Source organism: Gopherus flavomarginatus, chromosome 6, assembly GCF_025201925.1.
Source record: "Gopherus flavomarginatus isolate rGopFla2 chromosome 6, rGopFla2.mat.asm, whole genome shotgun sequence".
Taxonomy (NCBI): domain Eukaryota; kingdom Metazoa; phylum Chordata; order Testudines; family Testudinidae; genus Gopherus; species Gopherus flavomarginatus.
The window spans coordinates 127,084,839-127,111,963 of NC_066622.1; the positions used below are offsets into that span (position 1 = coordinate 127,084,839).

At 39.5% G+C, this 27,125-nt stretch overlaps 1 protein-coding gene across 5 annotated transcripts in view; it reads right to left on the reverse strand.

The window, feature by feature from the left end:
• ATRNL1 (attractin like 1) overlaps positions 1-27,125 on the reverse strand; it is a 1,010,697-nt gene that overhangs the window by 727,684 nt on the left and 255,888 nt on the right. For all 5 annotated transcript variants that reach the window (XM_050958929.1, XM_050958927.1, XM_050958928.1 and 2 more), the window contains exons 11-13: positions 14,940-15,024; positions 10,527-10,735; positions 500-618 (exon numbers count right to left, since the gene is read on the reverse strand). In XM_050958929.1, coding sequence (XP_050814886.1) covers positions 500-618; positions 10,527-10,735; positions 14,940-15,024 — 413 coding nt within the window. The remainder of the gene's footprint in view (positions 1-499; positions 619-10,526; positions 10,736-14,939; positions 15,025-27,125) is intronic.

A 27,125-nucleotide genomic window follows, 5' to 3' on the forward strand; every position in this document is an offset into this window, starting at 1 on the left:
ATTTTAATCCTATGTTAGATGTCCAATCTTTGCTAAACTTTTTGGTGAAAACTGAAACAAAAAAGTCACTTAGCACTTCCACCATTTCCATATTTTCTGTTATTGTCTTTCCCCACTCATTTGAGAATAATGGGCCTACCCTGTCCTTGGATGCCTATCTCCCATAGATTCCTTTAAAAATCCCAGCCAATGCTGCCATATGTTCGCTTTTTTATATGTTAGCAGACTAAGAACTTAAATTACCTGGTAGGGTGTAGGATAACTTAGAAAGTTCCTTAGTTGAAGGATGGGGAGAAGTCAAAAATAAGTAACAGAAAGTTTAAATTTTCAGATGTTTTTCCTTTGCATTAACTCTCTTTACTATGTATGAAGAAGTGGTTTTCCCATATTTTCAAATATTTTATGTATAATATAACATTTTATTCAATGCTGTTAAATGGTAAACTAATGTTTATACAGAAGCAATGTTAAGTATATATCCATAGACTCAAATACTCACCATACTGCAGTTACTGTTTGCTGAAATGCACTTCTTGTCATCACACCACTGGCAACCATTTGTATTAGCGGTACAACTGGCACAGTCTGCATATTTGTAACATCTGTCATCTGCAGCAGCTGTAGTACAAATGAGAGACAAAACAAATGGCAAGTTGAAAGAGAGTGTGTCACATTTCTTAATTCACACATTTTTAACAGCTGCTTGGGACAATATCTGGCATTTTTTCATTGCAAACAATCTAAGATGCAATTTACTTAATAGGAAATCAACCATATTAGGTTAATGTTATTTACCCCCTTTAAAACACCTGTTCTTTAAACACATATTAGTTGAAGTTTCATAAGACCCTGACCTGTCAAAGAAACAAACAGTCCTTGATTTGTAAACTATAGACTGATACTAGAACACAACATGGATCAAATAAACATGTTAATAGCCTTTTATTCTATCCCTTGTTCATTAATTTAACAAAGTGAGTAAAGTATACTTTTAGGCTTGACCTCTTTACAAAAATAGTAGGTCATTATGCAAAATAACAGCAGTAAAACAAGTAAAAATAAAACCTAACAGGACCATTCTGTAACTGATAAGAATCAATTCTCTCTTAATTTCATAAACTTTCAATACTGTATACTGAGTGGAGGTTGTTCGTAACTCTGAAATGTTTGTAACAAAATTTTATGATAGCTCTTTCAAAAGTTTACAACTGAACATTGACTTAATACAGTTTTGAAACTTTACTATGCAGAAGAAAAATGGTGCTTTTACCCATCTTAATTTAAATGAAACAAGTACAGAAACAGTTTCCTTACCTTGTCAAAACTTTTTTAAAGTTTTCCTTTTTTTTTTAGTAGTTTACATTTAACACAGTACTGTACTATATTTGCTGCTGCTGCTTCTTTTTATTTATTTTTTTATTTATTTGGTCTCTGCAGCTGCCTGATTGCAAACTTTGGGTTTCAAATGAGGTGTGTGGTTCATTGGTCAGTTCGTAACTCTGGGGTTTGACTGTAGCAAATTACCATGGTTTTAAAAGAACAACCATTTGGAATATGGTACAAAGATAAACACTACATATTTTTAAGGAAAATAAGCATGTTTAATGTACATTTTACTAGATTTTCAATACAAAATATATTTGAAGAATAGTTTGTTCTCCAATATATTGTTTTTATTTTACTCATCTTAACTATTTCACTTGTAGTGTTACAATAATAGATAGTTTTGATATTTCTAAACCCGCCATTCTCTTGTGGGAAACCAACTGGAGTTGTTAATTTGGGGGCTCATTGGTTTGCTTTTTGGGTTTTTCTGGTAATGAAGTAGCAAGTATGTGGCATTTTGGACATTTCTGCACTGTCATAATTAGCAGACTAATCACACATTTTTTAAAAATGTTTATACTTAGCTGTGAGCACGGCATTTACCATACTGAAAAGGTGGGTATGAGATTTACATGAAAATCAAAATGTATGTAAAACATACTGTAATATAATCTGTTTTACAAAAACATTAACCAATCTCTGTTTTGGTTTTACCTTAGCTAAATCGTTAACAGAACTTTAATATAGTCAGAAATCCAGTGGGATATATATGCTGAGCTGTTCCAGGTTGCCCTTTAATCCCCTCAGTATAGGCTACATAAGTCTAGGAGATGACCTAAAAAATGAAGTCTAGATAACAGGATACAGCCATTTGGATATCCAAAGTATAAAGCTTTCCTCTGAGTTGGAGTGAGGTTCAGAAAAAGCATTGGAAGAGGCATGGTTTGACTGATGTGGAATGCAGAAAATAAACTCATGGTGTGACTCAAGAGAGACCTTTTCTTTGTGAAAGACTGGGAAACATGGGTCAGCTAGAAGTACCTGAAGTTCAGACACTCTCCTAGCAGAAGTAATTGCTACCAAAAACTGACAGAAGCAGCAAAGATGATGTTGACAAAACCAAGTTCAGATCCCATGTGAAATGGGTTGTGGGTGTGTTGTCCTCAATGAAAACGTCAAAACGATTGCTTAGTAGCTGGTGACATGGATCTGCAATCGATGAAGCTAAACACCTATGTCAAGGAGGCTTAGATCTCCCTCTAGGGACATCCTGGGCTCTTTGCTGATAAAATGAGAACATATAATGAGATTCAGTTTAAACTGTTTCCATTTCATTATTAGAGTGTAAACTCTCAGAGAGCAGAGTTGCTCAAGAATTTTTTAACATGCACATGGTATCATAAGGACTTTTTGGAGGGAAAACAACTTAGAACCTTCAAACAAAAGGTCTTTGATAGAAATAGTTGTAGCCATGGAATGCAAAGCAGTGTCTGGTGCATCAATGGCTTCTTGAAGGGAAGTGCAGGCTCTGAGACGTCTTTCAGATATTATTGCCATGAATGGCCTCTTGTACTCTTCAAACAATTTGTCTGCAAATTTCGCTATTGATGACCAATTAATAAACATGTATTTGGAAGGCAAAGCCTAGTAATTTGATACCCTCAGTTGAAGACTTGCAATGGTACAGGCTTTTCTTCCATACAGGATTTATTAGCTGCAATGACTACCAGAGTCTGAAATACAATAGGTCAGTGGTTCTCAAATTTTTTTCCCACCCGAGGATCACTTGAAAATTGATGAAGGTGTCAGTGGACCACTTAATGATCATTCCAAATGTTGTTTGTACCGTTAGCTAACTATTGTAAAGCTCTTTGGATAAAAGTGTTATATATTAAAAAAAAAATTTTTTGTTCTACAAATAAAAGCACACAACTCATATTTTAATATCAGTAGTCTTACCTTTCTAATGCGATGGATGTGCCCTCTCTCCCCTACCGCAGCAGCCCCCAAGCTGGGGCTGGAAAGGAATGGGGTCTCTCCCTCTCTCCCCTGCTGCAGCAGCCCCCAAGCTGGGCTAGGAAGGAAGGGGGTCTCTCCCCTGCCATAGCAGACAAAGAGCTGAGGCTAGGAAGGAGGCCATCCCTCCCCGGCAGCCACAGCCCTGGAGCTGGGGAAAGTCACCTCTATTTCTACATATCCCAAATTCCCCCCACCCCCTAAGGCACACACCTGCATGGCTCCATTAGTTAGATGGGTGGCCCTTCATTCTCTTGTGTGCAGCCGCCCAGGTGTGCACCTTAGAGGGAACTACTCACGCATCACCTGAACGGAGCTTGCAGACCACTGGTGGTCCATGGACCACAGTTTGAGAACTTCTGGGATAGGTGAAAAAGTAGTCAAATTCCTGTTGAGGAACCTGGTAACACTCGTCCACATGTTTGGCAGTATGTGGTACAGAAGCCGGTCTCTGCCAAAGTGCTGTGGCTGGCTTTAAAAAGGGCTTTGTAAATGGGAAGGGCAACACTTTCAGGTGCTGGAGCCTTCAGAATGTCTAAAAAATCATGCAGATTGCCCTGCACAACTTCTGCTTGCACCCACAGGGATATGGCCACCCTGATAATAAGATCCTGAAAGAGCTTAAAGTCTTGAGGAGGAGAGAACTCTGCTGTTATGGTCTCAGAGGAAAATGAGGAAATGTAGGGAGGTAGTTCTGTAGTTTCATTTCTGGGTTTCTCTTCCTCAGTTGGTCTCAACATTGGGGGCGGCTGATAGATCAGAAGGGGGTCTTCCCTGACAGCAATAGAGGCTAGAGATGCTGACTTTCTTCCTAACTTCACTGCAGATGGGAATCTAGAAACACAGAGCAATCCAGAGTACCTAGTAAGGCAAGGGTGGGTAGATCAATCTCTGCACTGCACACAGTGATGGACACTAAGCCGTGTCTGTAGAACGTGACTTGAAAGGTAATCTAGAAGGCCTTGCAAGATGAATAGGCCATGTTCAAATTTGAACAAGAGGAGTTGCAGCTCTCTTCAGGAAACAGAGGAGCTGCTCTGGTGGGCGGCAGGTGAGACAACAGACAGCAATGCACGCTGTTGCTTGGATAGTAATGCTAGAATTGAAGCTAGTTTTGTTAGACAAGTTAGATGTCTTCAAGTCACAAGCGTCTGAGGCAATGCATCCTAGAATATCAAGGAGATGACTCAGGAGACATCTGATCCATTACCTATTATTTTTGAAAAGTCATGGAAGACGGGAGAGATTCCCGAAGACTGGAAAAGGGCAAATATAGTGCCAATCTATAAAAACGGAAATAAGGACAATCCAGGGAATTACTGACCAGTCAGCTTCACTTCTCTACCCAGAAAGATAATGGAGCAAATAATTAAGCAATGAATTTGGAGCAAATAATTAAACAATGAATTTGCAAACATCTAGAAGATAAGGTCAAGTAACAGTCAACATGGATTTGTCAAGAACAAATTGTATCAAACCAACCTGAAAGCTTTCTTTGACAGGATAACAAGCCTTCTGGAAAGAGGGGAAGCAGTAGACATGGTATATCTTGACTTTAATCGAATTTTTGATACCCTCTTGCATGACCTTCTCATAAAACAAACTAGGGAAATGCAACCTACATGGAGCTACTATAAGGTGAGTGCAAAACCGGTTGGAAAATTGTTCCCAGAGAGTAGTTATCAGTGGTTCACAGTCATGCTCAAAGGGCATAATGACTGGGGTCCTGCAGGGATCAGTTCTGGGTCTGGTTCTGTTCAATATCTTCATCAATGATTTAGATAATGGTACCAAGCTGGGAGGGGTTGCAAGTGCTTTGGAGGATAGAATTAAAATTCAAAATGATCTGGACAAACTGGAGAAATGATCTGAAAAACAAAAAACTCACTCAGCACTTCTGCCATTTCCACATTTTCTGTTATTGCCTTTACCCACTCATTGAGCAGTGGGCCTACCCTGTCCTTGGTCTTCCTCTTGCTTCTAATGTACAGTAGAACCTCAGAGTTACAAACACCAAAATTACAAACTGACCAGTCAGTCAAACATCTCATTTGGAACCGGAAATATGCTGCTGTCTGATTGTGGAGACAAAAAAAAAAGACAGAAAAAAAAAAAGCAAATATTGTAAAAGCAAGTACTGTTTCAGTTAAATGTAAACTACTAAAAAAAAAGAGAAAGCAGCATTTTTCTTCTGCACAGTAAAGTTTCAAACTGTATTAAGTCAATGTTCAGTAGTAAACTTTTGAAAGAATAGCCATAATGCTTTGTTCAGAGTTGTGAACATTTCAGAGTTACGAACAACCTCCATTTCTGAGGTGTTCATAACTCTGAGGTTCTACTGTATTTGTAGAATGTTTTCTTGTTGCCCTTTATATCTCTAGCTAGTTTAATCTCCTTTTGTGCTTTGGACTTTCTAATTTTGTTCCAACACGCTAGTGTTTGTTTATATTCATCCTTTGTAATTTGACCTAGTTTCCACTTTTTAAAGTTTCTTTTTATGAATTTCAGATCATGGAAGATGATCATGGTCATGGAAGGCTAAGTTGGGGTAGTTTCTTGGCATACTTCCTTTAGTTCCTATACAGTGGGATGATTTATTCTTGTGCCCTTAATAATGTTGCTTTGAAAAACTGCCAACTGTCTCTAACTGTTTTTCACCTTAAATTTGATTCCTATGGGATCTTACCTAGAAGAACTCACTCTCCTCTGATGATCAGGGTCAGGTTCTGAAGAACAACACACTGCCTTCTCAAGAAGAGAAAACTGAGGCGGAATTCTCCGGACTTCTTTGTTCTTGCTGGGAAAGAGGTACATATGGGATATTTGTCCCTAACATGTCCCTCTCCAAACATATCAGGGAAACAAGCTTGACTATCTATTACAGGTATTACAGACCTGCAAGTGGCACACTGCTTAAATCCTAGGGATCTCTCCATGATGAAAAACATCCAGAGAACAAAGAGTGAACTACCTAACTGAACTACAGCTATGAAAACTATGTACAGTTTATTTTTAAAAGCTGGCCAGTAAAGAAAGCCAAAGTTCAAGAACAACAGAGAACTCCAAACTCTCACATGAGCAGTCAGAAGGAACTGAAAGGGAGACAGTAACCAGGCCCATTTTATACCCTCAGCTCTGCACAAAGATTGTAGGGCTACATACACTACCCATTGGTACTACTGGCAAAAGTCTCGAACTCAAGTGCACCGTGCACTTATGCACATATGCACCTACAGTGGAATCTGTATGTGAACAATGACTTGAAGGAGAACTTCAAATTATTTCAAGACTCTATCCTACGTTATCCAAGTCTGAGATCTCTCACTCTCAGACCTTAACTATACTGCTGATGTTGTTTTTCTAGTACAGAGCCCCGACTCATTTTGTGAGGCACTCCAGCAAATGGAGGAGAAGTCAGCCAAGGTCAGCCTTCATGTTTCATGGTCAAAAGACAAAGCTGTAAAACCTAGGATCAGGTCCATCTGCAACTCCAATCTCTTTGAATAATGAAACTGTTGAAGCAGTCTCCAGCTTTTGCTATTTGGGTTCTAAAGTCACTCTATAGAATATGGAATCAACATAATCTCAGCATGACATCCAAGTTCATGATCTATTCAATGTGTATCCTCTCTGTACTGCTGTATGGTTGCGAAACATGGACACTATGCCTCTCAGACTCGGCAAAGCTGGAGGTTTTTCCACACAAAATGCCAACATTGTCTATTGGACATAGAGTGGAACAACTTCATTCATAATGCAGAGGTTTACGGTTGCTCTGGTCTACAGACTACTGGGGCTTTTATCTGCAGCTTACACTTTTCGGACATGCCAACTGAATGCCCCAAGATGTTCTGGTAAACACCATTCTTTGAGTGACTTGTAATATACGAGATAAAATTCCACTAACCAAGGGATGGAGGCAGCCCACCGGCAGACCCCCATTGCATGGGTGCATTAAGTCTGTTTTGACGTTGGACTTTTGGCCTGTCAAGCCCTTGCAGCTACACAGGAACAGACAAAATTGCAAACAATTGCTACAGCTGACCATTCGGCTAAGTGCTGAAGACGATGACCATAGTGGTGAGGAGGCATTGAGCCACATTATGCATATCTTGGATCTTCACAAATGCCTGAAGGTCTACAGGAGTTCTCCAGGATTAGAATGCCATTCCCCTTACCCATGATACGAGGAATCAAACCTCATTCCCCCTCCCTAATGTTTCCACTGCCTTTTCATGATTTATTTGTATATCTATATGAATGAGAAGACATGATTTGGCTTTTTAGGATGATCAACCTATTATTTTTGTTGCTTTTGAAGTTAGAAATTTTCAAGATTTGGAGGGGAAAAGAGTGGGAGGGGCAAAGTCTTTTAGATCCCTTATGAAATGGTTTACAGAAAAATAAGAAAAAGACAAGAAAAATTCTTCAGAAGCAATTTTGTGTGGTTGACATCTTTCTATGCTTCGCAGCATTTGTTTTGAGCAATCATCAAATAATATGTTTGCAACTTTACATCCTGATGGGAGACAGTTTAGGAGAAAATTGACAGAAAAGTAAACTAGGTTTATATTAGAGGCACAGCAAATTTGCAGAAAGTATGATGGTAAAACAAATATTTAAAGCAGTTCAGCTGTTTAATATTATGGAGCTTATACATGTGTTGCACAGCCACATTTTGAGTGAAGTTTTATATTATTCTCTCAGAAAGATACACAGAATGAGTATCAGATACGTGGAGTTGTACTGTATAACTGTGTTCATATAAATGACAAAAAAACACTTTCAACAGCAATTTGGCTCTCAAATTTTAGAAATGGTGTATAATAGCAATTGATAAAGATAACTTGCTATACAGCTATCATGATGCCAAACAGAAAATCATAAGATAGAAACTAACACACATTTTGACATACTACAACATAAAGACTGCAAAAACTGGTTCAGTTCAGTGTTTTTCCAGCTCTGACTGTATTATAATTCCTTACTCAATTCTCCAGTTAGATCTGTGAACTATCTGAGCAAAGGACACTTCCTCTATCCGCTATTTGCGTGTACAGACATGGCTATATTGTTAATTGTCATTTTGGGAATCTGTGCTCTGGCTGCCATAATGGTTTCCATGGCTCAGAATAATTTAGGTAATTTTTTTTTTAAACACCACAAAGCAGGGAAAGGTGCAGAAAGAGGGAAGTCACTTCTCTGACTATATTGAGCACCCTGGGTCAAATTCTCTTCTCATTTTTATCAGTGTAAATTCAGATTAACTCTACTGATGTAAATAGAGTTATTCTGGATCTACTTCAGTGTAACTGACAGAAGAATTTAGGTCCTTTTATTTATTCCTATCAGTTATGGTTTGAGTACTTTCTCTTTCATTTGCAGACCTGTAATTTATCACTCTACTTATGGTTCTGCAAGCCTGGCACTACAAGGATGAGCTAACCATAATCCTCACTAATATATCGCTCCAAAGGTCAGACAAACTTTCACCAGCGCATAAGCAAGATGGTCCATTTCAACTCATTATTAATGTAGAGTGTTCTTCAATCACCATTATATTTTGTAAGCACCACTTTACAGTGTTTTACACAGGACAGGTGCAGGATATAAAACATGCTAGACAGTAAGATTTATGAATGGTAGATGTGAACTACAACTAATTTATATAATATATGATTCTGAAGAGGTGTAGCTGGCCTTTTGTGACCCTCTGCCAGAAGCTCTGCTATATCCTGCCCTAGTAAGGAGCAGCAAAGGTGGGTCCCTCCAGGCCTGCCAAAAAGCCTGCACAGCTCAAATTCAAGCTCTTTTCTTCATCTACTGGTCCACTCAATCTTGCTGCCACCTCCATCTGTTCTCATTTCCCTTACTCTCCACTCTCACTCGGTCTAGTTTTTCTGCTTTTTATCTATCTTCCCTCCATCTGTGATGCCTCCTATATCTGGAGCACTGTTCCTGTCCTCATCTAATAAGCACCTTCTTTCTCTGTCCTCAAATTCCTCTTTAAAACCCACTGTTTCAAGCAACGCTTCTTTTCTTTTCATCAGTGATCCCTCTCCCCCTCTACAGCTCTTGAACCACATCTTCGCTAGTGTTTTACTATTTTATATAGACCTGACTCTCTTTAGAGATTGAGAACATGTCATAGTTTTGTTTGGAAAGCTATATACAATAGCTATAAAATTATTAACCGCTAACATTATAAAAACACCTCCAGACCAGCACTAACACTGGCATTTCTGATGTCAAACGAAAAGCAGACGGGTCAATTTGATGATAATATTTCTTAAAACTTAGTGACCTCCAAAACAATGTATAAGAACATAAGAATGGCCATACTGTGTCAGACCAAAGGTCTATCAAGCCCAGTATCCTGTCTTCCGACAGTGGCTAATGCCAGGTGCCCCAGATGGAATGAACAGAACAGGTCATCATGAGGTGATCCATTCCCCATTGCTCATTCTCAGCTTCTGGCAAACAGAGGCTATGGACACTATCTTGGCTAATAGCCAGTGATGGACCTATCCTCCATGAATTTATCTAGTTCTTTTTTAAACCCTGTTATAATCTTTGCCTTCACAACATCCTCTGGCAAAGAGTTCCACAGGTTGACTGGGCGGGGTGTGAAGAAATACTTCTTTTTGTTTGTTTTAAACCTGCTGCCTATTAATTTCATTTGGTGACCCCCCCTAGTCCTTGTGTTATAAGAAGGAGTAAATAATACTTCATGATTTTATAGACTGCTACCATATCCTCCCTTAGTTGTCTCTTTTCCAAGCTGAAAAGTCCCAATTTTATTAATCTCTCCTCATACAGAAGTTGTTCCATATCCCTTGTGATTACTTCCCTTCTTGGAACACTTAGAAGATGTAAAATATTTTATTTCTATTTCTTTCCATTCTGACATCTTAATTATAAAATCTTTCCAGTAAAAGGAAGGACCTGTAAGGAAACTAAGATATATCCTGTTAGTCACCATTACATTTAATTTCTAAAGAGTTTTCCCTTACAATAAACAAAAGTGAGGGTGATAGCTGTCAATCCTGAAGCACCGTAGGTTAAACAACGGATGTTAAATATAAGAAGATGCCTTTATACAGTCATGGAAGCATTGCTACACTTGACATTATGCAAAATTATAATTCAGTGAGGTGCAGAAAAGATTAAAAAAACACTCTTACCTGTTTTTCTGGTACACTTTGCTTCAAGGACATTGTTAGCATGTCCAGATTCCCAGGATTCACAATGGTTTTTGTTCCACAGACATCTTATCCCTGGACCAGCATTTTTACACAGTTCTTCTTGTCTGAATGCTTCACAGTCTGGAGGCTTGTACACAAGGATATCATTCAACAGAACACTTGAAAAACCCCCAAATATGTACATGGACCTAATAACAAAAGAAAGGGAATATAAAATAATTTTTATAAATAAAGCATTATTAAAGCTATACTTATTAAAAGCTCTTGCTTTTTTAGCCACCTTTACATATATTATGGCAGTATTCTTCACAACAGTCAAATTAAGACTGTGTCAGTGTTTCCCTTAAGAACCTCAAAGTTCATGTGGTTTTTTTTTCCAAAAGTTTGCTCCAAGATGAAGTTCAAAGTATGTCTAAACTCAGCCAAACTATACGTATTAGAAAAATATAGTGCAGTACATAGAAAATGGGTGGGAAGAAGGAAAAAGGACTGTGCAGGGAACAGTATTCTTTTCTGGTGTGAGGTAATGTGAATATATACTGTATGAACTAGACCAGAACCTTTCAGAAGTGGTGTGCCGAGTCTTCATTTATTCACTTTAATTTAAGGTTTCGTGTGTCGGTAATACCTGTTTTTTAGAAGGTCTCTCTCTATAAGTCTGTATATTATTATAACTAAACCAGTGTTGTATTGTAAAATAAACAAGGTTTTCAAAATGTTTAAGAAGCTATATTTAAAATTAAATTAAAATGTTGATCTTACACCGCTGGCCCGCTCAGCCCACTGCTGGTCTGAGGTTCTGTTCACCTAGGCCGGCAGCGGGCTGAGCGAGGTCTGCGGCCAGGACTCTGGCTGGCAAGGGTCCAGTAGCCAGAAACCCAGACCAGCAGTGGGTGACCCCAGCCGCTCAGCCCATTGCTGGTCAGGGGTTCCATCCACTGGCTCCTGCCAGCCAGGATCCCAGCTGCCAGACCCGCTCAGCCCGCTGCCAGTCTGGGGTCCCAGCCCTGCCCACCTATAGTGGGTACCTACCTTCTCACTGGTTCTGGCCCATTCTCTTCCTCTCTCTGCACTGAGCTGAGGGTGGGAGCGCACTGAGAACAGGGCTGGGGGTGAAAGGTCTGGCCAGGAGCTAGAGTGAGGGAGGGGGCTCAGAGCTGGGGCAGGAGATTTGGGTGTGGGGCATTACCTGGGCAGCTCCCATTTTCTGTGAGGGGTGCAGATGGGAATGTGGGGGTGGGGGGGCAGGAGCTCCTGTTTGGTGCTCAGGGTGGGAGCGGGGATGTTGGGGGTGCATGGGGTGTGGGGAGGGCTGGGTATGTTGGGGGAGTGCAAGAGTCAGGGCAGAAGGCTGGGGACATGTGAGGAGTGTGCAAGTATCAGGCTAGGGGCTGGATATGTGTGGGGGTGCCAGAGTCAGGGCTGGGGTCATGTGGGGGATGAAAGAGTCAAGCAGAGCGCTGGGTGTGTATGAGGGGGGGTACAGGGCTCAGGGCACAGGCCTGGGATGTGTGTGGGGCTAGGGGTGTGGGGGGGGTCAGAGCAGGGGGCTGGGGGGGGGATATGCCCCTATGCCACCACCCCCTTCCCCAAGGCCCTGCCCCTGCTTCTTTTCTGCCTCCACTGGGAGCAGCGAGCCCACTGACTCTGCTCCTTCTCAACCCCCTCCCTCGCAAGAGCCATCAGCTGATCAGCTGGCAGGGAGGGAGGGACGGAGAGGCGGAGGAGGGGCAGGAACCCAACACACTATGGGAATAGGCAGGGGAGCTGGTAGGACCAAGCTTCTGCCCCCTGCCCCCGTGGCAGGGGAAGCGGAGGGTGGAGAACAGTGGGCTGGGACAGGCTGGGCAGGATTTTTAATGGCACATGGCTGCCTGCCGGGACTCTGGCAGGCAGCAGCATGCCATTAAAAAAATCGGCTCACATGCCGTCTTTGGCACGCGTGCCATAGGTTGCTGACCTCTGAACTAGATGGTCTTCAGTAAGAGATTGGGACCAAAGAGCATTTCTCTTTGAGACAGAAGATTCCAAGGACAAGTAACACCAGCTAGCAGTCATGGACATATTTCTTAGCTAGCAGTAAATTTCTGGATTTGAGGCCATAGTTCTTCCCCCTTCTCATTTAAAAGTAAGAAGATCTGAAGAATTAATCTAGATCTCTCAAGCATCATATACTCCCAAGTGGACCTCCTGTTTGGTAGTGATACAGGTATCAATGGGCTCTGAGGCACCTCCAAAGCAGTACAGTTTATGTTAAAAAGAGCTATAATAATATAGTAAGATCTGAAGAACAACTAGGTATTTTACTGCCATTTTAATTCATTGTTAGCAGCCAAATCTTAAAGCTTCAGATATAGTTTAGATAAGAATCTGAATCCTTTAAATTTCACTTATCACTATTTGTAAGAAACTAGCAACAGGTAAACTCTTTCATTATGAGCAATTCTTTTCTGCTAATGAAACAATCTACATATATTTCGTTAGTGAATCTGAAGTGCTGTGTTTGCTGATCATTGTAATTTGCTGTGTTATTTATCTCAAGGAACTATTTTAATAAATATTATATATTATTGCATTATTTTTAAAGTAATATAATATTCATATGTAAAGTAACATATACTCTAATTATTGATGTGTTTAATTATTTACACATTCAGATTGGAAAATGATAAATCATGTAAAAAAGGCAACATACAATTGTTGGCATTTAAAAGTGATCATTTATGCTATCAACAGCTGCCACATGTTAGAACATGTGTGAAACCCATGAGAGAGGGCCAATGAAAAAATCTTCTTTGAGGTTCTTCTAGCTAAGTTTCCTATAAAACTCTTCCTTCAGAGGGATAATGTTTCCTACACCATCACTGAAGCAAAGAGTTTGGCCATCAAGTCCTGCAAACCTCAAATGATCTGCCAAAAGCTAAAGCCACTTGCACAGAGGCCATGTGTGTACATGCCAGCTCTGAGGCCCACAGTATTGACCTCCCATTCCCTGCCAAAATAGCCATGTTAGGTGTCCTCTGTGGACAGCAACCTTTACAAGGGGTTTGCTGGGGGTTGAAAAAATAATATAGCTTGGAGCTGGTAACGGTTGGTACATACTGACTTTAATGATTATCACTGCATGGCAATCATGCAATGCTTACTTTTTCACAGAGTAAGCAAATTTCCCCTACAAGTTTATGATTTTTTACACTAAATAACCTACAGTGTGTTACTGAATTTAGAAAATGAATTTATACATTACATCCAAGTGATTACTATATTTGGTGTTGGATTTCAAACACACTGTAAATCACTAAACATCCTCGCCACACATTAACCATTGGGGACCTTTGTTCAACTGTATGGTGAAAGTGAATTGCCTCCTTTAACTGCAAAGATCCAGCAAGGTAGGAAGAGGGTTGTTGCCCCTTTATGCAGCCCTCTCTCCCCGAAAGGATTACCAGTTCCAGCTAAAGATGTAGGAAGAAATACAACTGGATGAGGTCAGTTGGGGCAGGAGACACTACCCCCTTCCAGCTGACTGGAAGTGTGGGGGAGGTTATTTATACCCAAGGCAGTTCCAAGAAAGACCTCTAATGCAGACCAGGCTAGCATCAACTACCCTCCCCACCTATGGATCTTTATCTGCTGTGGCCATTATGCTAGTCACTCCTTTTCTGAGGGGGGCTGGGAAGGAATCTTCTCTCAGAAAGGTTGAGAAGAGGTGGGTTTTTCACCTTTCACAGCGGGTTAGGGATCTGCTGGACTAGGAAATGGGGGTTGGGCCTGCACATGTACTCCATATAGAATGGTTATATGGTGATCAGATAAAATTCATTGGTAAAGGATTTAAACATGGCATCCTTTAAATGAGCAGCAACAGGGCATTTTGGGGCTCCTGCAGCTGGTATGGTGGGGAGTCAATCCCCCACCTTTTATAGCCACAAAAGGTGTGGGGGGGGGTTGCAGAAGCAGAATGGATGGGACCAGGATTGAAAAGGGGGAGGGCTGACAGCAGCCCCTTGAGTATATGGAAATATGTATGGTATTACCTGCACTGTACAATTATATGCCAGGTACTCCCAGATATTTAAGAATAAAGTTGCAGCATAATCAAAAAATCACATCCAGTGCCCCCTGTCCTCGCAGAGCCAGACAAATGTTCTACCCCCAGATTTATATAAACATTCTCTAAATCAACATGTTCCACAACTACCCCAAATAAATGATTTGATGTACTGATGACCAGGATATATAATGTTGTTCTTGATGTTATTTATTAACATGAATAGTAGCCCTCAACTGTACACATCATGGAATTGCACTTTATGTAAATATTATTGTCATCATAGGTTTTTTTTCTTCCTGCAAAAATGGTCAGAGACACTTAAAACATGCTTCATTTACCCATTACTGACGACTGCAGTGTGTCCAAATCTGTTCAAATCTCGATGCAGATTAGGTTTTGGTAAAATTTTCCATTCATCACAAGCTAAAAGACAAAAGGAAAGAATACCATTTCCTGTAATAAAGTTTCAAGAGACTTTCGCAAAATATGTGACACATGTAAATACTAAGATTAAATCAAAGCCATATATGGGCTATTTTTAGAGGAAAGTAACAATTTGAAACATGTCTTTTTCAAATGCCTTGATTATCAATACTAGTATATGATACCCACTTGAAAAACAAATATTCTTTCTGTTCTATGATATATTTAAATACTTATAGGATACAAACATATTTAAATACTTCGTTAAAATCATTTTTATCTTAGTGATAACTAATTTTTCAAATGTCAGGGTAAAATATAAAAAACTCCAAAGCAAAAGTCACTTCAGTATAAACTTCAAGTCTTGGCAATATCAACTTTAGTTTGGTTACCTAGACAGACTATTTTTTTTTTAAAAAGTATAGTAATTGTTCTTAACTTTAAAGCCAAAGGTATTGTTGAGAAATAATATAAAAGCAATATATTGCTGCAATGTAGTCTGCTTTATTCTTTCAAACACACTAACAGATATGAAATTTCTTATACCCTTTCCCCGCACCTAACTTCAGGACAGCATACTTATGTCACTAATACTTTGCTATAAATCAGATGTTTTCTTTTTTTAAACACAGAATAGCCATAGGTAAGTAATTGTGAGATTGTAAAATATAAACCAAGTAATTCAAACCAGCAAAAATGCCTATTCAGTAATATGAGCATGCACAAGGGTTATCATCAGAGAGAAATATTATATTATCAAAAATTGGAGGGTGAAAAGCACAGGCAGCTAACTACTTAACAATGAGCCAGGCTGACCTACTTCAAAGCACTTTTACAGCTGTTCAGGAATTAGGGTTTTTTGCTAATTAAGGTTGCCTTTGGATACACATGCAAATTAGATTTGCAATGCCAACTATTTATAATGTTGTAGAGATGCTTTGTATTTTTAATGTAAAATTATCAAGATAGGATGTGCAAGAGCTGCTGCAAACCCATTTTATAGGGGGAAATAGGATGGGTATAGCTAATTTGGATAATGGTTCTTGACAATCACAGGAGAATAGTTTCTAGTCTGAAGTCTCCTCTAATTCCTCGACTGCCTCTTCCAGAGGTTCAGAGGGTCTAGATACAGAGGGTGAAGGAGAATGCCTCGACCTCACCCTGGGTGGACTTGGAGGCTTAGGGTACTGTTGGCAGTACACTGCCTGTGGGTCCCAGTAAGGCCACTGTGGTGGAAATGGTATGGATGGTGGCATCCTTTGGTTCCTGTACCAGCCTTGAGTTTCAGATCCTGAGTGATATTCACGGTGTTCTGGTGGACCTGGTCTAGTAGCTGCAAGGAAAGGCTAGGAGTGACGGGATGAGTAGATTTACCCTTAATCCTCATTGTCTTCATCACTAAATAAAGCTGATCTGGGCAGTGTAAGAAGATGGTTCAGTATCAAACGTGCTGGAATGAGGTCGATACCAAATAGTGGAGATTCTGGTGCCGAGGAGACCAGAAGATTTTTGTGGTGGAGAAATTGTTGCAATACCAACAGCTTCGATAAGAAGGTGTTGTCAGTGGTACTGATGTGCTGCAGAGGCAGAAGGGGGCGCTATAGTCTGTAGCGTTGCCAAGCAGCCAGGTGCCACATGTTTGAGCTGCTCCAGTGGTATTGAGGCAGAAACTGTAGGGTCTCCCTTTACTGCCTTTTTCCAAGCCAGCCTGCTTAGGGTCTCCTAAAGTGGATCACCCCAAACGACCATCCTCAAAGAAGAAGTGAAGGTTGCAGTCAGAGTTCCGTGCACCTCTACTGTGTTTAGATGAGACCAGGGCATGCTTTGGTATTGAATGCTGAGTATCACAGGGTTCAAATATAGTTGAGTGTTTGGACATAGAGGGTTCCTCAGTACCAAGACTGCTTGAAGCCTCATGGGGTGCTAGGTCATGGTAGAGCCTCTTAGGTTAAGCTTCTTGCTAAGGAGATTTGGAGCTACTCTTTGCAGAAGATGTAGCAGAATTCAATTTTATTTATTTTAAAATTTTGATGGATAGAATCATAGAACAACAGGGTTGGAAGGGACCTCAGGAGATCATCTAGTCCAACCCCCTGCTCAAAGCGGAACCAATCCCCAGACAGATTTTTGCCCCAGATCCCTTACATGACCCCCTCAAGAATAGAACTAACAACCCTTGGTTTAGCAGGTCAATGCTCAAACCACTAAGCTATCCCTCCCCCCTTATTTTTAAGAATGATGTTCAATTTTATCAATTTAAATTTTTGATTGTGGAAAATTATGAGGAAGTCAGACAATTATTTAATTACAGTACATACTGAGATTCAAAAACTGTTAAATGACTGCTAACACAAACTGTCAATATCACATATCAAAATATAAAAGGTACCTATCCTTAAATCAAACTCTAGTTCTCAAGTTGCATTTTTCTTACTTTGTGTTTCTGTAAATTTCAATTATAATGGATGGAATTTTTTTTCCCCCCATCAGCTTGTGCGTGTGTATGGCAAAATTGACATTTACTGACTTTTACCAATAAAAATCTCATTCTTCCAAGCCTAACTATGAAGTATGAATGGGATAACTTGTTAAATAAGCAGCATTGCTAGATGCTCCATCTCAGGCCAAGGCGGTTGAGCTGAAACTGAGGGCAGTTCATCCACCACACCCTGTGCATCCTCCATACAGGGCACAAAGGATAGCTAGGGAGCATGTGAGGACTGAATGGGCACTGTTGCCAAAACTCTCCAATTGAAGATACCAGGGGCACATGTGCACCTGAAGTAGAGCACCCCCAGGGACATCACTTGAAGAACTTCCAATTCTAACACTAGGCCAGCAATGTATCACTTTTGATCACAAGCGTCAGAGCAAGGTGAGGATGATATTAAACATAAAGATGTGTATTTCCCATATCCCTGTGGAACAGCAGTATTGAATGCAGTTATGTAATTTAAATTATACAAGAGCTTCAGACAGAGACTTATATTATTTATTGGAAAATAAAAGTAATGAACAATTATTAATTCAATTTCTATTTCAGGAACATTTTCTCATTTAAACTAAACAAGGCATATTTTATCCTTATACTCTCCCAGCACTATCTTTCAGTTATACTGTAAATTCAAAGTTCAGCTACAATTCAGTGCATGTTAGCAGAAGTAGTTTGTTTGACTACATGGGAAGATATATGTATTTGGTGACAGAAGAAAAACATTTAAAATTGAAACCACATAACACTGTATTTTCATCTGATCTAGAAAAAATTCAGAATGATTTTTGTATGTATTTTTTTAACAAAAAGGTGAGATTTAACATAGAAGGAAAACCATAAAACCATTATTAAAAGCTGGTTTTAAGATAAGAAACTTTTGCAGACTGGAGATACAATAATTCCTAGCTTGCTGATGTTATTTGTCAAACTGGCAGGTCTTTCAGTAGAGTAAAGGGGAAAAAAAACCATGTTATAAATAGCCTTTCCTCTTATCTCTTCTAGGCTTCTCAATAACTACTGAACATTGAAGAGAGCACTGTGCTAGAAAAATACTTTTGCTGAGCTTTAAACTCCTGATCAGGGTTTCTCTTGGAAATACAGATTAGTTCACGTGAAATGCAGGAGTTGCCAAGTGACTATATGCTTAGTACAAAATATAATTTGTTGCTGTTTAAATTTTGTCTTGCTTATTGCAAAGTGCTTGAATGTTTAGACTTACTGAAAACTATAATTATCTTTCCCTGCTCTCTTTTCAGACACTATTCCTATGATTTAATATAATACATTAGTACAAAAATTCTAAGAACCATAAAAAAGATAAACAAGTAATAAGCATATCAGGACTTTTCAATACTGTTAACCCTTCTTCATTCTCCTTTCTGTATTAAATCTAATTTCAATTGTAAGCTCCTTGGGATAGGGAGCAATTATTACTCCTGTCTGTAAAGTGCCATCTATAGCTATTATATTGGGTAAATAATATAGTTCTCAGGAAGTTTTAGTAATATGGCTACATTTCCCATTGTCTCAGCATGTAAACTCATTTCATATTGTATATAATTGAGGCCTATTCCTCTCAAAGAAAATGGGATTAAGGAGATAAGGGATCTTCATTCACCATTTGTTTAGAGTAGAAGGTGACTAGCAAAACATTCCTAATGCCTTAAATTATGAAATTGTAGGGAAGGCTTTCTTTCCCATATACCTGTATAAAGGCATTACACTAGAAAGTTGTACTGCTTTAACTGTACCAATGTAGTTAAAGTACCATAGATACCCTCTCTCCCGCTTGCAGATGCAGTATAAAGATGCTTATACCAGTATGGCTTTTTCCTGTAAGGGAAGAAGAATAACCTGTAACAGTATACCACCTTTATATGTGCACCCACAGTACCAGTACAATTATATTGGTTAAAAAAAAAAAAGTCACACACCTAACTGATTAAAGTTGTACTAGGACAGGCTACAGACTAGGCTTAAAATATTACAATCAGCTCAGATGTGCTGCAGACTGGTTGGAATGGAGACTCTGTGTATAGGACTAGAAAGAGAATTATGTCACCCCAGCTCTGTATTGCAGATTCCTTTTTGAGTGACTTACACTTTCTGCCTAGTTTTTAATAATCAATAATTTAAATAGTGGGCCAAATTCTCAGTTGATGTAAATAGGCATAGTTCCATTAACTTCAAGACTGAAAGTCAATTGAGCTGTTCCAATGTATATCACCTGAGAATCTGAGCCACTATATCCAGTTCAAATTTTAAATTTATTAAAATCTAGGGGCAACCAATACCTGGCAGATGTCTTTCGAGCACACGGTCTTTACTCATTTGAACTACAATTTGCTTTTGGTCTTTCCTGTAAACACTATTTTGGGTACCTTCAGTTAATATATTTTAAAAGTTAAAAGCCCTAGCATAAGATCGACCCTTGTAAATTTAATAATGTACTTCAGTCACTAAAAGGTTTTATACAGTAGCTTGCTGAAGAGTGTTAAATGAGTTAGACAGCCCTTTTGCAGTAAAAGCCAGAAAAGCATGTAAGGAAAGCTGTGGGCATGAGAGAGAGAAGCAAAGATGGCAAAAAATATGAGCTATCTGGGATCCACTTAGAGATTCTACTTGTGTATGTTTTTTGTACTAAGCCTACACAAGTTGCTTTGAAAGCTACGAGTGATGTCATCACTAGAGACCTCACACCTAATTTATTTTTAATAGAGGTAATACAATAGCCATGCTGTGTAGTGGCAATATGATAAAACAAAATCAACTGAATTGTGACTTAAAAGCTCCATATAAACATCTCTAATTTCTATGGACAAGTACAAAGTAAACATTCCAAGCACCGCCCAAGATTTTTGCAAGAGTCTTGTGCAACAATTCAAAAAGACACTCCCGTATGTCAGAGAGAGACTGCAAAACAAAGTACAATACTTAGAATCGCATTGTCTTTCTCCCCACTGTATTACCCTGTTGTGGAAAAGACATCCACTCAGTTGACTTGGGTCAGACAAGCTGAGGCTCCTTTTATTGTTTTAACAAGATTACAAGTATGCATACAAGGAGAGACAGCGTAACCCCATGCAAAAGGTAGGCTGCTCTGCCCTTTACAATTTTATCAAGCTTATAAAGGTTAAAACCGCAAAATGTCATACATAAACATACCCATATTTGGGTTATATTTGCTAACGCTGCAAATTAAGATTAATATCTTTACCGTATCTGGCATAAAATATTGTAAATCAGCAAGCTATTTCAACATGTTTCATATGTTTTGGCAGTGATTGTGCTGGTCATTCTGTAACCCCTCCTTGCGGTTACCTTAAGTAAGCAATATTTGCCACACTATACTTGCCTAAAGCTGAGCTGGCACCCAAGGGACCCCTTGTCGTCCTCCTCCCAGTTCCTCTTTTGTCAGTGTTTTATACCCCGTTTCTTCATACCTAGTTTTTTTACACCCCAGTTTCTTCATGCCCCAGTGCTCAGTATGCTGATAAACAAATTGTTCTTATTTAGCATTGGTTTAGTTAAAGCCTGAGGCCTGCATATCGGGGCCTGTAAAAACAATTGCAAAGCTTATGTAACGAGACAGGGGGGTTATGTTCCCTATCAACCCCAATTCTATCTCTGCCTATAATAGAATACTGTGTGAAATTCTGGTCTCCCATGTCCAAGAAAGATTAATTCAAATTGGAAAAGGATGATCCGAGGAATGGAAAACCTACCTTATGAGAGGAATCTCAAAGAGGTGGCTTGTTTAGTCTAACCAAAAGAAGGCTGAGGGGACATACAATAGCTCTCTATAAATACATCAGAGGGATAATATACCAAGGAGGGAGAGGAGTTATTTAAGTGCCAATGTGGACACAAGAACAAATGGATATAAACTGGCCATCAACAAGTTCACACTCAAAATTAGGTGAAGTTTCCTAACCATCAAAGGAGTGATGTTCTGGAACACCCTTCCAAGGAGAGAAGTGGGGGCAAAACACTTAACTGGCTTCAAGACTGAGTTTGATAAGTTTATGGAGAGGATGGTATGATGGGACTGCCTATGATGGCAGGGTGGCCAATTGACTGCCAGTAGCAAAACTCCCCAATGGCTAGAGACAGAATACTAGATGGGGAGGGCTCTGAGATACTATAGAGAATTCTTTCCCAGGTATCTACCTGGCAGGTCTTGGTAAGTGTGTGGAGTAATGTAGTGGAAGTAATTTCAAGACATTTGTTTGCTGGCCCTTCCCTCCTCTGCTCTCCCAGTGCTCCTGAATCACATGGGGATGCCCACATGCAGATGGAGCCTATTGGTGCCAGCAAAAGCCCCAGCTAAAGGGCAGTGACCCCATTATTGTGCATTGGTTATTCCTTCCCTCTCCCGTGTTCTAATCCTTGGGAGGCTATCTGGGAATGCATTTAGGAGAAGGGGAAGATTTTTGCTTATATTAGGTTTTCTAGGGCCACGTCAGGAATGATGAAGCATGGGGACTTGGTTGCCAAATACCCAGTTAACCTTGAAGTTTTATTTACAAGTTTAATTGGAATTATAAATAAAGTTGCGGTCAAAGCTATTCTTTAACCACATTTACTTCAGCCAGAATCATTCTGGGACATTAAACAGTAGAGCAAAGCTGGCACTCAGCCATATAAGATGCTCCTCTCTTCCACTGTCAAACCATTTTTCTTCCTCGATAAGATTTTAGCTCAGACTTTTTGTCATTAACAATTGCAAATACTTTCAGCTCCTTTTAATTAAAAGAAAAGTGTATAGTCAGTGCACCAAAGTTCCTTCTGGACTCTGCATATAGTTTTTGTTTGGCTCAGTGTTTTAGGATTCTGGGTGGACAGCAAATAAAATATCATTAAAGTTTGGCACAAGACTAGCAAACTTATTTTCCATTTTGTTCCACATAGAACAAAGCTTTTTCTTTGTTCTGATAATAAAAAAGTCCCACCTCTCACCAAAATGTAAAGCCAGACTTGTTTGAAACAGCATGAAATAAATTTTAACTACAGGTGGAACATCCACAACAGAGCCTACATACACAGTAACAAATCCCTAAACTACATTTAAAAAAAAAAAGTCTGAGTTTGACTACTAAATAAAGCAATTAGTGCATTATACTGTTATGATTTTGCTTTTCTAATACTGCAGTGATAAATGGCTAATTGCTAGTACAGACTGCACCAGAGCTACATTTATGACTTAAGTGCTCAAGAATACATAAAATTTAATCCATCGCAGCTGCTGCTTACCATTCTCTTTGGGACAGCACACTGATAATCCATTTGTAATTATAGATTTTTTTGTTCAATGATATAACATTCTTTTTATTAAATACTGTTTTCATAGATTTTCAAATTAATATGTACTATCTCTGCTATTATCAAATATTGGAATTAGAGTATATAATTTTAAAAATTTATCTATAAACAAATTTCTATTTTTTTTTAACAACAAATGTAAACAGACTCTTTGATTACAAGTGAAATTAAAGTTAGTCTCAGGAGTCAAACTAACGCATTTTCCAGACAGGAAAGAAAGCTTTCAATATTTATTTCAGTGACATGCAAACAACTCAGTATTTTATTACTAATACTGTATTGGACAGGAAACTGAATTTACATTTAGTGTAATATTAATCTATATATTAGATATTATATTATATTAATATAAACTTTGGGAATGTATCAGCAGAAATCCAGGTTCTGTAGAGGCCTGCCTGAGACACACTATGGAATATTATATCTTTTTTAGGCGGCATTGTCCTTTTACTGAATGATCCCAAAATTCTTTATACAGAAATGCAGTCACATCCAGGTAGCAGATGGAGCAGCTGTTCTGTTCCAGCAACACTACTCTTATTAATATGTATATACACCTGCACACTCCCTGCCAAAATCAATCAATCAATCTATAAGCATTTCTAATGCACCCAGATACCTCAGTAAGTGCCATATTTGAAATAAGAGAACACAAACTTCTTTATTTGAAAGGAGAAAGGATAACTTAGGCACATAGAATGTAATTGTTGAAGTTAGAATTCAGCCTGGACATCATAGCTGACACCCTTACCCTTGCAAAAAGCACCCTATTCATCAAAAGTAGTACAGACTCTGTTTTAAGATTCCTCTCAACTTCAGGGTAAGAGCTGTACCTACTGAATCACCAAATGAATACCACCATTCTCTGGAGCACTGGTTTTCTTTTCAAGCTTCCCATCAAAGAATTGATATGACCCAATCCATCTTGTTTTATAAACTTTGATCAGCATAAAAATCCATCAGATTTAAAACTCTGATTGTACTTCCAGGCCTTGTCTTTGCTAGGAAAAAATGGTCCATTCTTAACTGCAGTTAAGTTAAAATCCTAGTGAAGCTAAGGTTGTAGTTTTCAATCTAGTTAGCAGGTTGATTGAGAGGTTAGGTTCCCCCATAGCAGGTAGAGTTAAAAATTAATTCATGTGAACACTACAAACTGTCTTGGCTTCACGTTTGTTAACTCCAGTTACCTAACGAGTTAAGAAAACACCTTTTTTCCTAGTGAAGGAACAGACTCAAGCCCACAGTGAATTCATTTGTGGATACAATGATGGGGTAGAGAAAAATGTGTATGATCTCTTTAACCCTAGGAAAATCATATGCAGAACCAACCGAAACTGTTTGAATAGACCAACAGAGTTTTCATTTAAATAACTCATTTGGGACCAAGATCTGCACAATTTTAAGATCTTCTCTGCTGAATATATCCTATAATGCTTTTTCCAAACTTTTGAAAGCTGAGCTCCCCGTCAGGAAAATAAAACCAATCATACCCCCTGCCTTTAATCCCACCATCTATTATTTTCATCTTCATTTATGCGTCTTCCATGCCAAGCTTTCTGACTAGTTCCCTTGTGGTCCACATTTTTGAAGACTCTGCTTTAATGAATAAGATCCAGCTTTAGAAAATATAACAACGAGCAATATGTATACACCTCTACCCCGATATAACACTGCCCTCAGGAGCCAAACAATCTTACCGCATTATATCGAACTTGCTTTGATCCACCAAAGTGCACAGCCCCGCCAACACGGAGCACTGCTTTACTGCATTATATCTGAATTCGTGTTATATCGGGTCGCGCTATATTGGGGTAGAGGTGTGTGTGTGTATATGTATACAAACACACACACACACACACACAATTTTTTGCAAGCCTACAATAATATTATAGAAAATTAGGTAGCAATTTACACACTATTTAACATACAATGTTCATCAATCCTATAAAGTGAGAATATCACAACAACCAATGGGAACAGATAGTGGCCTATCTGTAGCAGCACAAGTGAGTATGGGGGCATGAGGTGACCTTTAATTACTTTTGCCAGCTAGCATAACTACACCAGTGCTCTGTAGGAAGAATGCTACACCAGGTAACAGTATGGCAAGCGGTATTTCCTGTTGGTGCAAAGGGGAAACCCAGAAAGCAGAATGTGATTTTCTCAATCACATTTTGCCTTCTGGTCTGCTCCAAGACCAGCACAACAATGTACTAACCATTGCATTGAGTTCATGGCAAAGCCACAAATTAGCACAAGAACACAAGAAGTGAATATGACAGAAAAAAATGTGTAATGGATATTGATTTAAATTTCTTTCAGTGCTGGGTATGAGCCATACAAGAACTGTAAGGTATGGAGGTAGATTTTCCTCTGCTTTGTACCTTATTGCTAGCATATAGCAGTCCTAACACCAGCATAGCCATCCCAAAGAAGATCACCCAAATATAGGGGAATCTTTCAGCAGTTTTGTGCATCTTACAATATAAAATAAAAATTATCAACATTTCGTGAAAGAGTTGCACATTCTACTACAATACAGTGTCAAAAAATTAAGCACAATCATTGTGATGAATGCTTTCTTCCCTCTGGGACCAAATTGGCGGGGGCCTGCTGGGTTTCTCACCTTCCTTGTATCAGAGGGGTAGCCGTGTTAGTCTGGATCTGTAAAAGCAGCAAAGAATCCTGTGGCACTTTATAGACTAACAGACGTTTTGGAGCATGAGCTTTCGTGGGTGAATACTCACTTCCTCAGATGCATGTAGTGGAAATTTCCAGGGGCAAGTTTCTTCATGAGGTTGATGGATTTCCACTCCATACGGCTAAATGCAGTGCCTTGCATGGTGTCAAGTATCAGAGGGGTAGCCGTGTTAGTCTGGATCTCTAAAAGCAGCAAAGAATCCTGTGGCACCTTATAGACTAACAAACGTTTTGGAGCATGAGCTTTCGTGGGTGAATACTCACCATGCAAGGCACTGCATTTAGATGGATTTCCACTCCATACGACTAAATGCAGTGCCTTGCATGGTGAGTATTCACCCACGAAAGCTCATGCTCCAAAACGTTTGTTAGTCTATAAGGTGCCACAGGATTCTTTGCTGCTTTTAGAGATCCAGACTAACACGGCTACCCCTCTGATACTTGACACCATGCAAGGCACTGCATTTAGCCGTATGGAGTGGAAATCCATCAACCTCATGAAGAAACTTGCCCCTGGAAATTTCCACTACATGCATCTGAGGAAGTGGGTATTCACCCACGAAAGCTCATGCTCCAAAACGTCTGTTAGTCTATAAGGTGCCACAGGATTCTTTGCAGCTTTCACCTTCCTTGCAGCATCCTGGAGGCGCACTCAGGTTGAATAATAATATATGGCAGTAGCTGGTAGGAATGTTAGTTCATCACAATTTGCAGCCAGTTTCCAGTGTGATTAGAAGGCTAAAAGGGATGGGTCCCAGAAGTAAAACAAAAGACCTGGGATTCTGCTGATATGCTTTGTACCCATAGGATAGGGGGAGACCTCCTGGCATTCATGAGCCAAAGTCCTCTCCCTGTTTTAGTATCCTCTGTCCCCCTCAAGGGAGAGAGGAGCGTATGTGAAAGGATTCAGAAGAGTGAGCTAGCTGAGTCCTAGGGATAACTGAGAAGAAAGTCTACCCTGAGTTATGGGTTATATGGTAGGAACCCTGTAACTCCACAGTGGAATCACTTAAAACGCCCGCTGTTTGAAAGTACAGGCAACAGGGAGGGTACTGCCCTCCTCTGTGTTAAGTTTAATAAAGTTGTGGCTGCTGCTTAAAATCCCTGTGTCTATCTTGACTCGCTAATGTGTCCTGATCAATCTAACTGAATCTTGAGTCTGTGTGCACAAGAGAAAGCAGGCTCCAACCAGCAGCCACTATTTATTAGTTCCTCCTCATGAGCAAGTGGGCAGCCAGGGACAAGGAGTGCAGTGGGAAATGGTTGGTTGGAAGGGTGGTGGAGTAAGTACATCTGGTAACAGGTCAACAGCACACTCCTCACATCATGAGCAAAACAGAATCTCCACAAGAATTCTGACTCAGCAGGGTGTTGCCCCATACACTGGGTTTATGGTTTAGTCTCCATCTAGCCCTAAATTACACTGGTCTACAATTTTTGAGAAGTCGTCTGCTTCAGAGATAAAATGTGATATTTGTTCTGTATTTTGATGTGCTGAATTCAAATGTGACAATTAAAACAACTGATTGGCTACTGTTTCTAAGATATTTAAGTTTTTACATTTTATGTCTATGTATATTGTGTA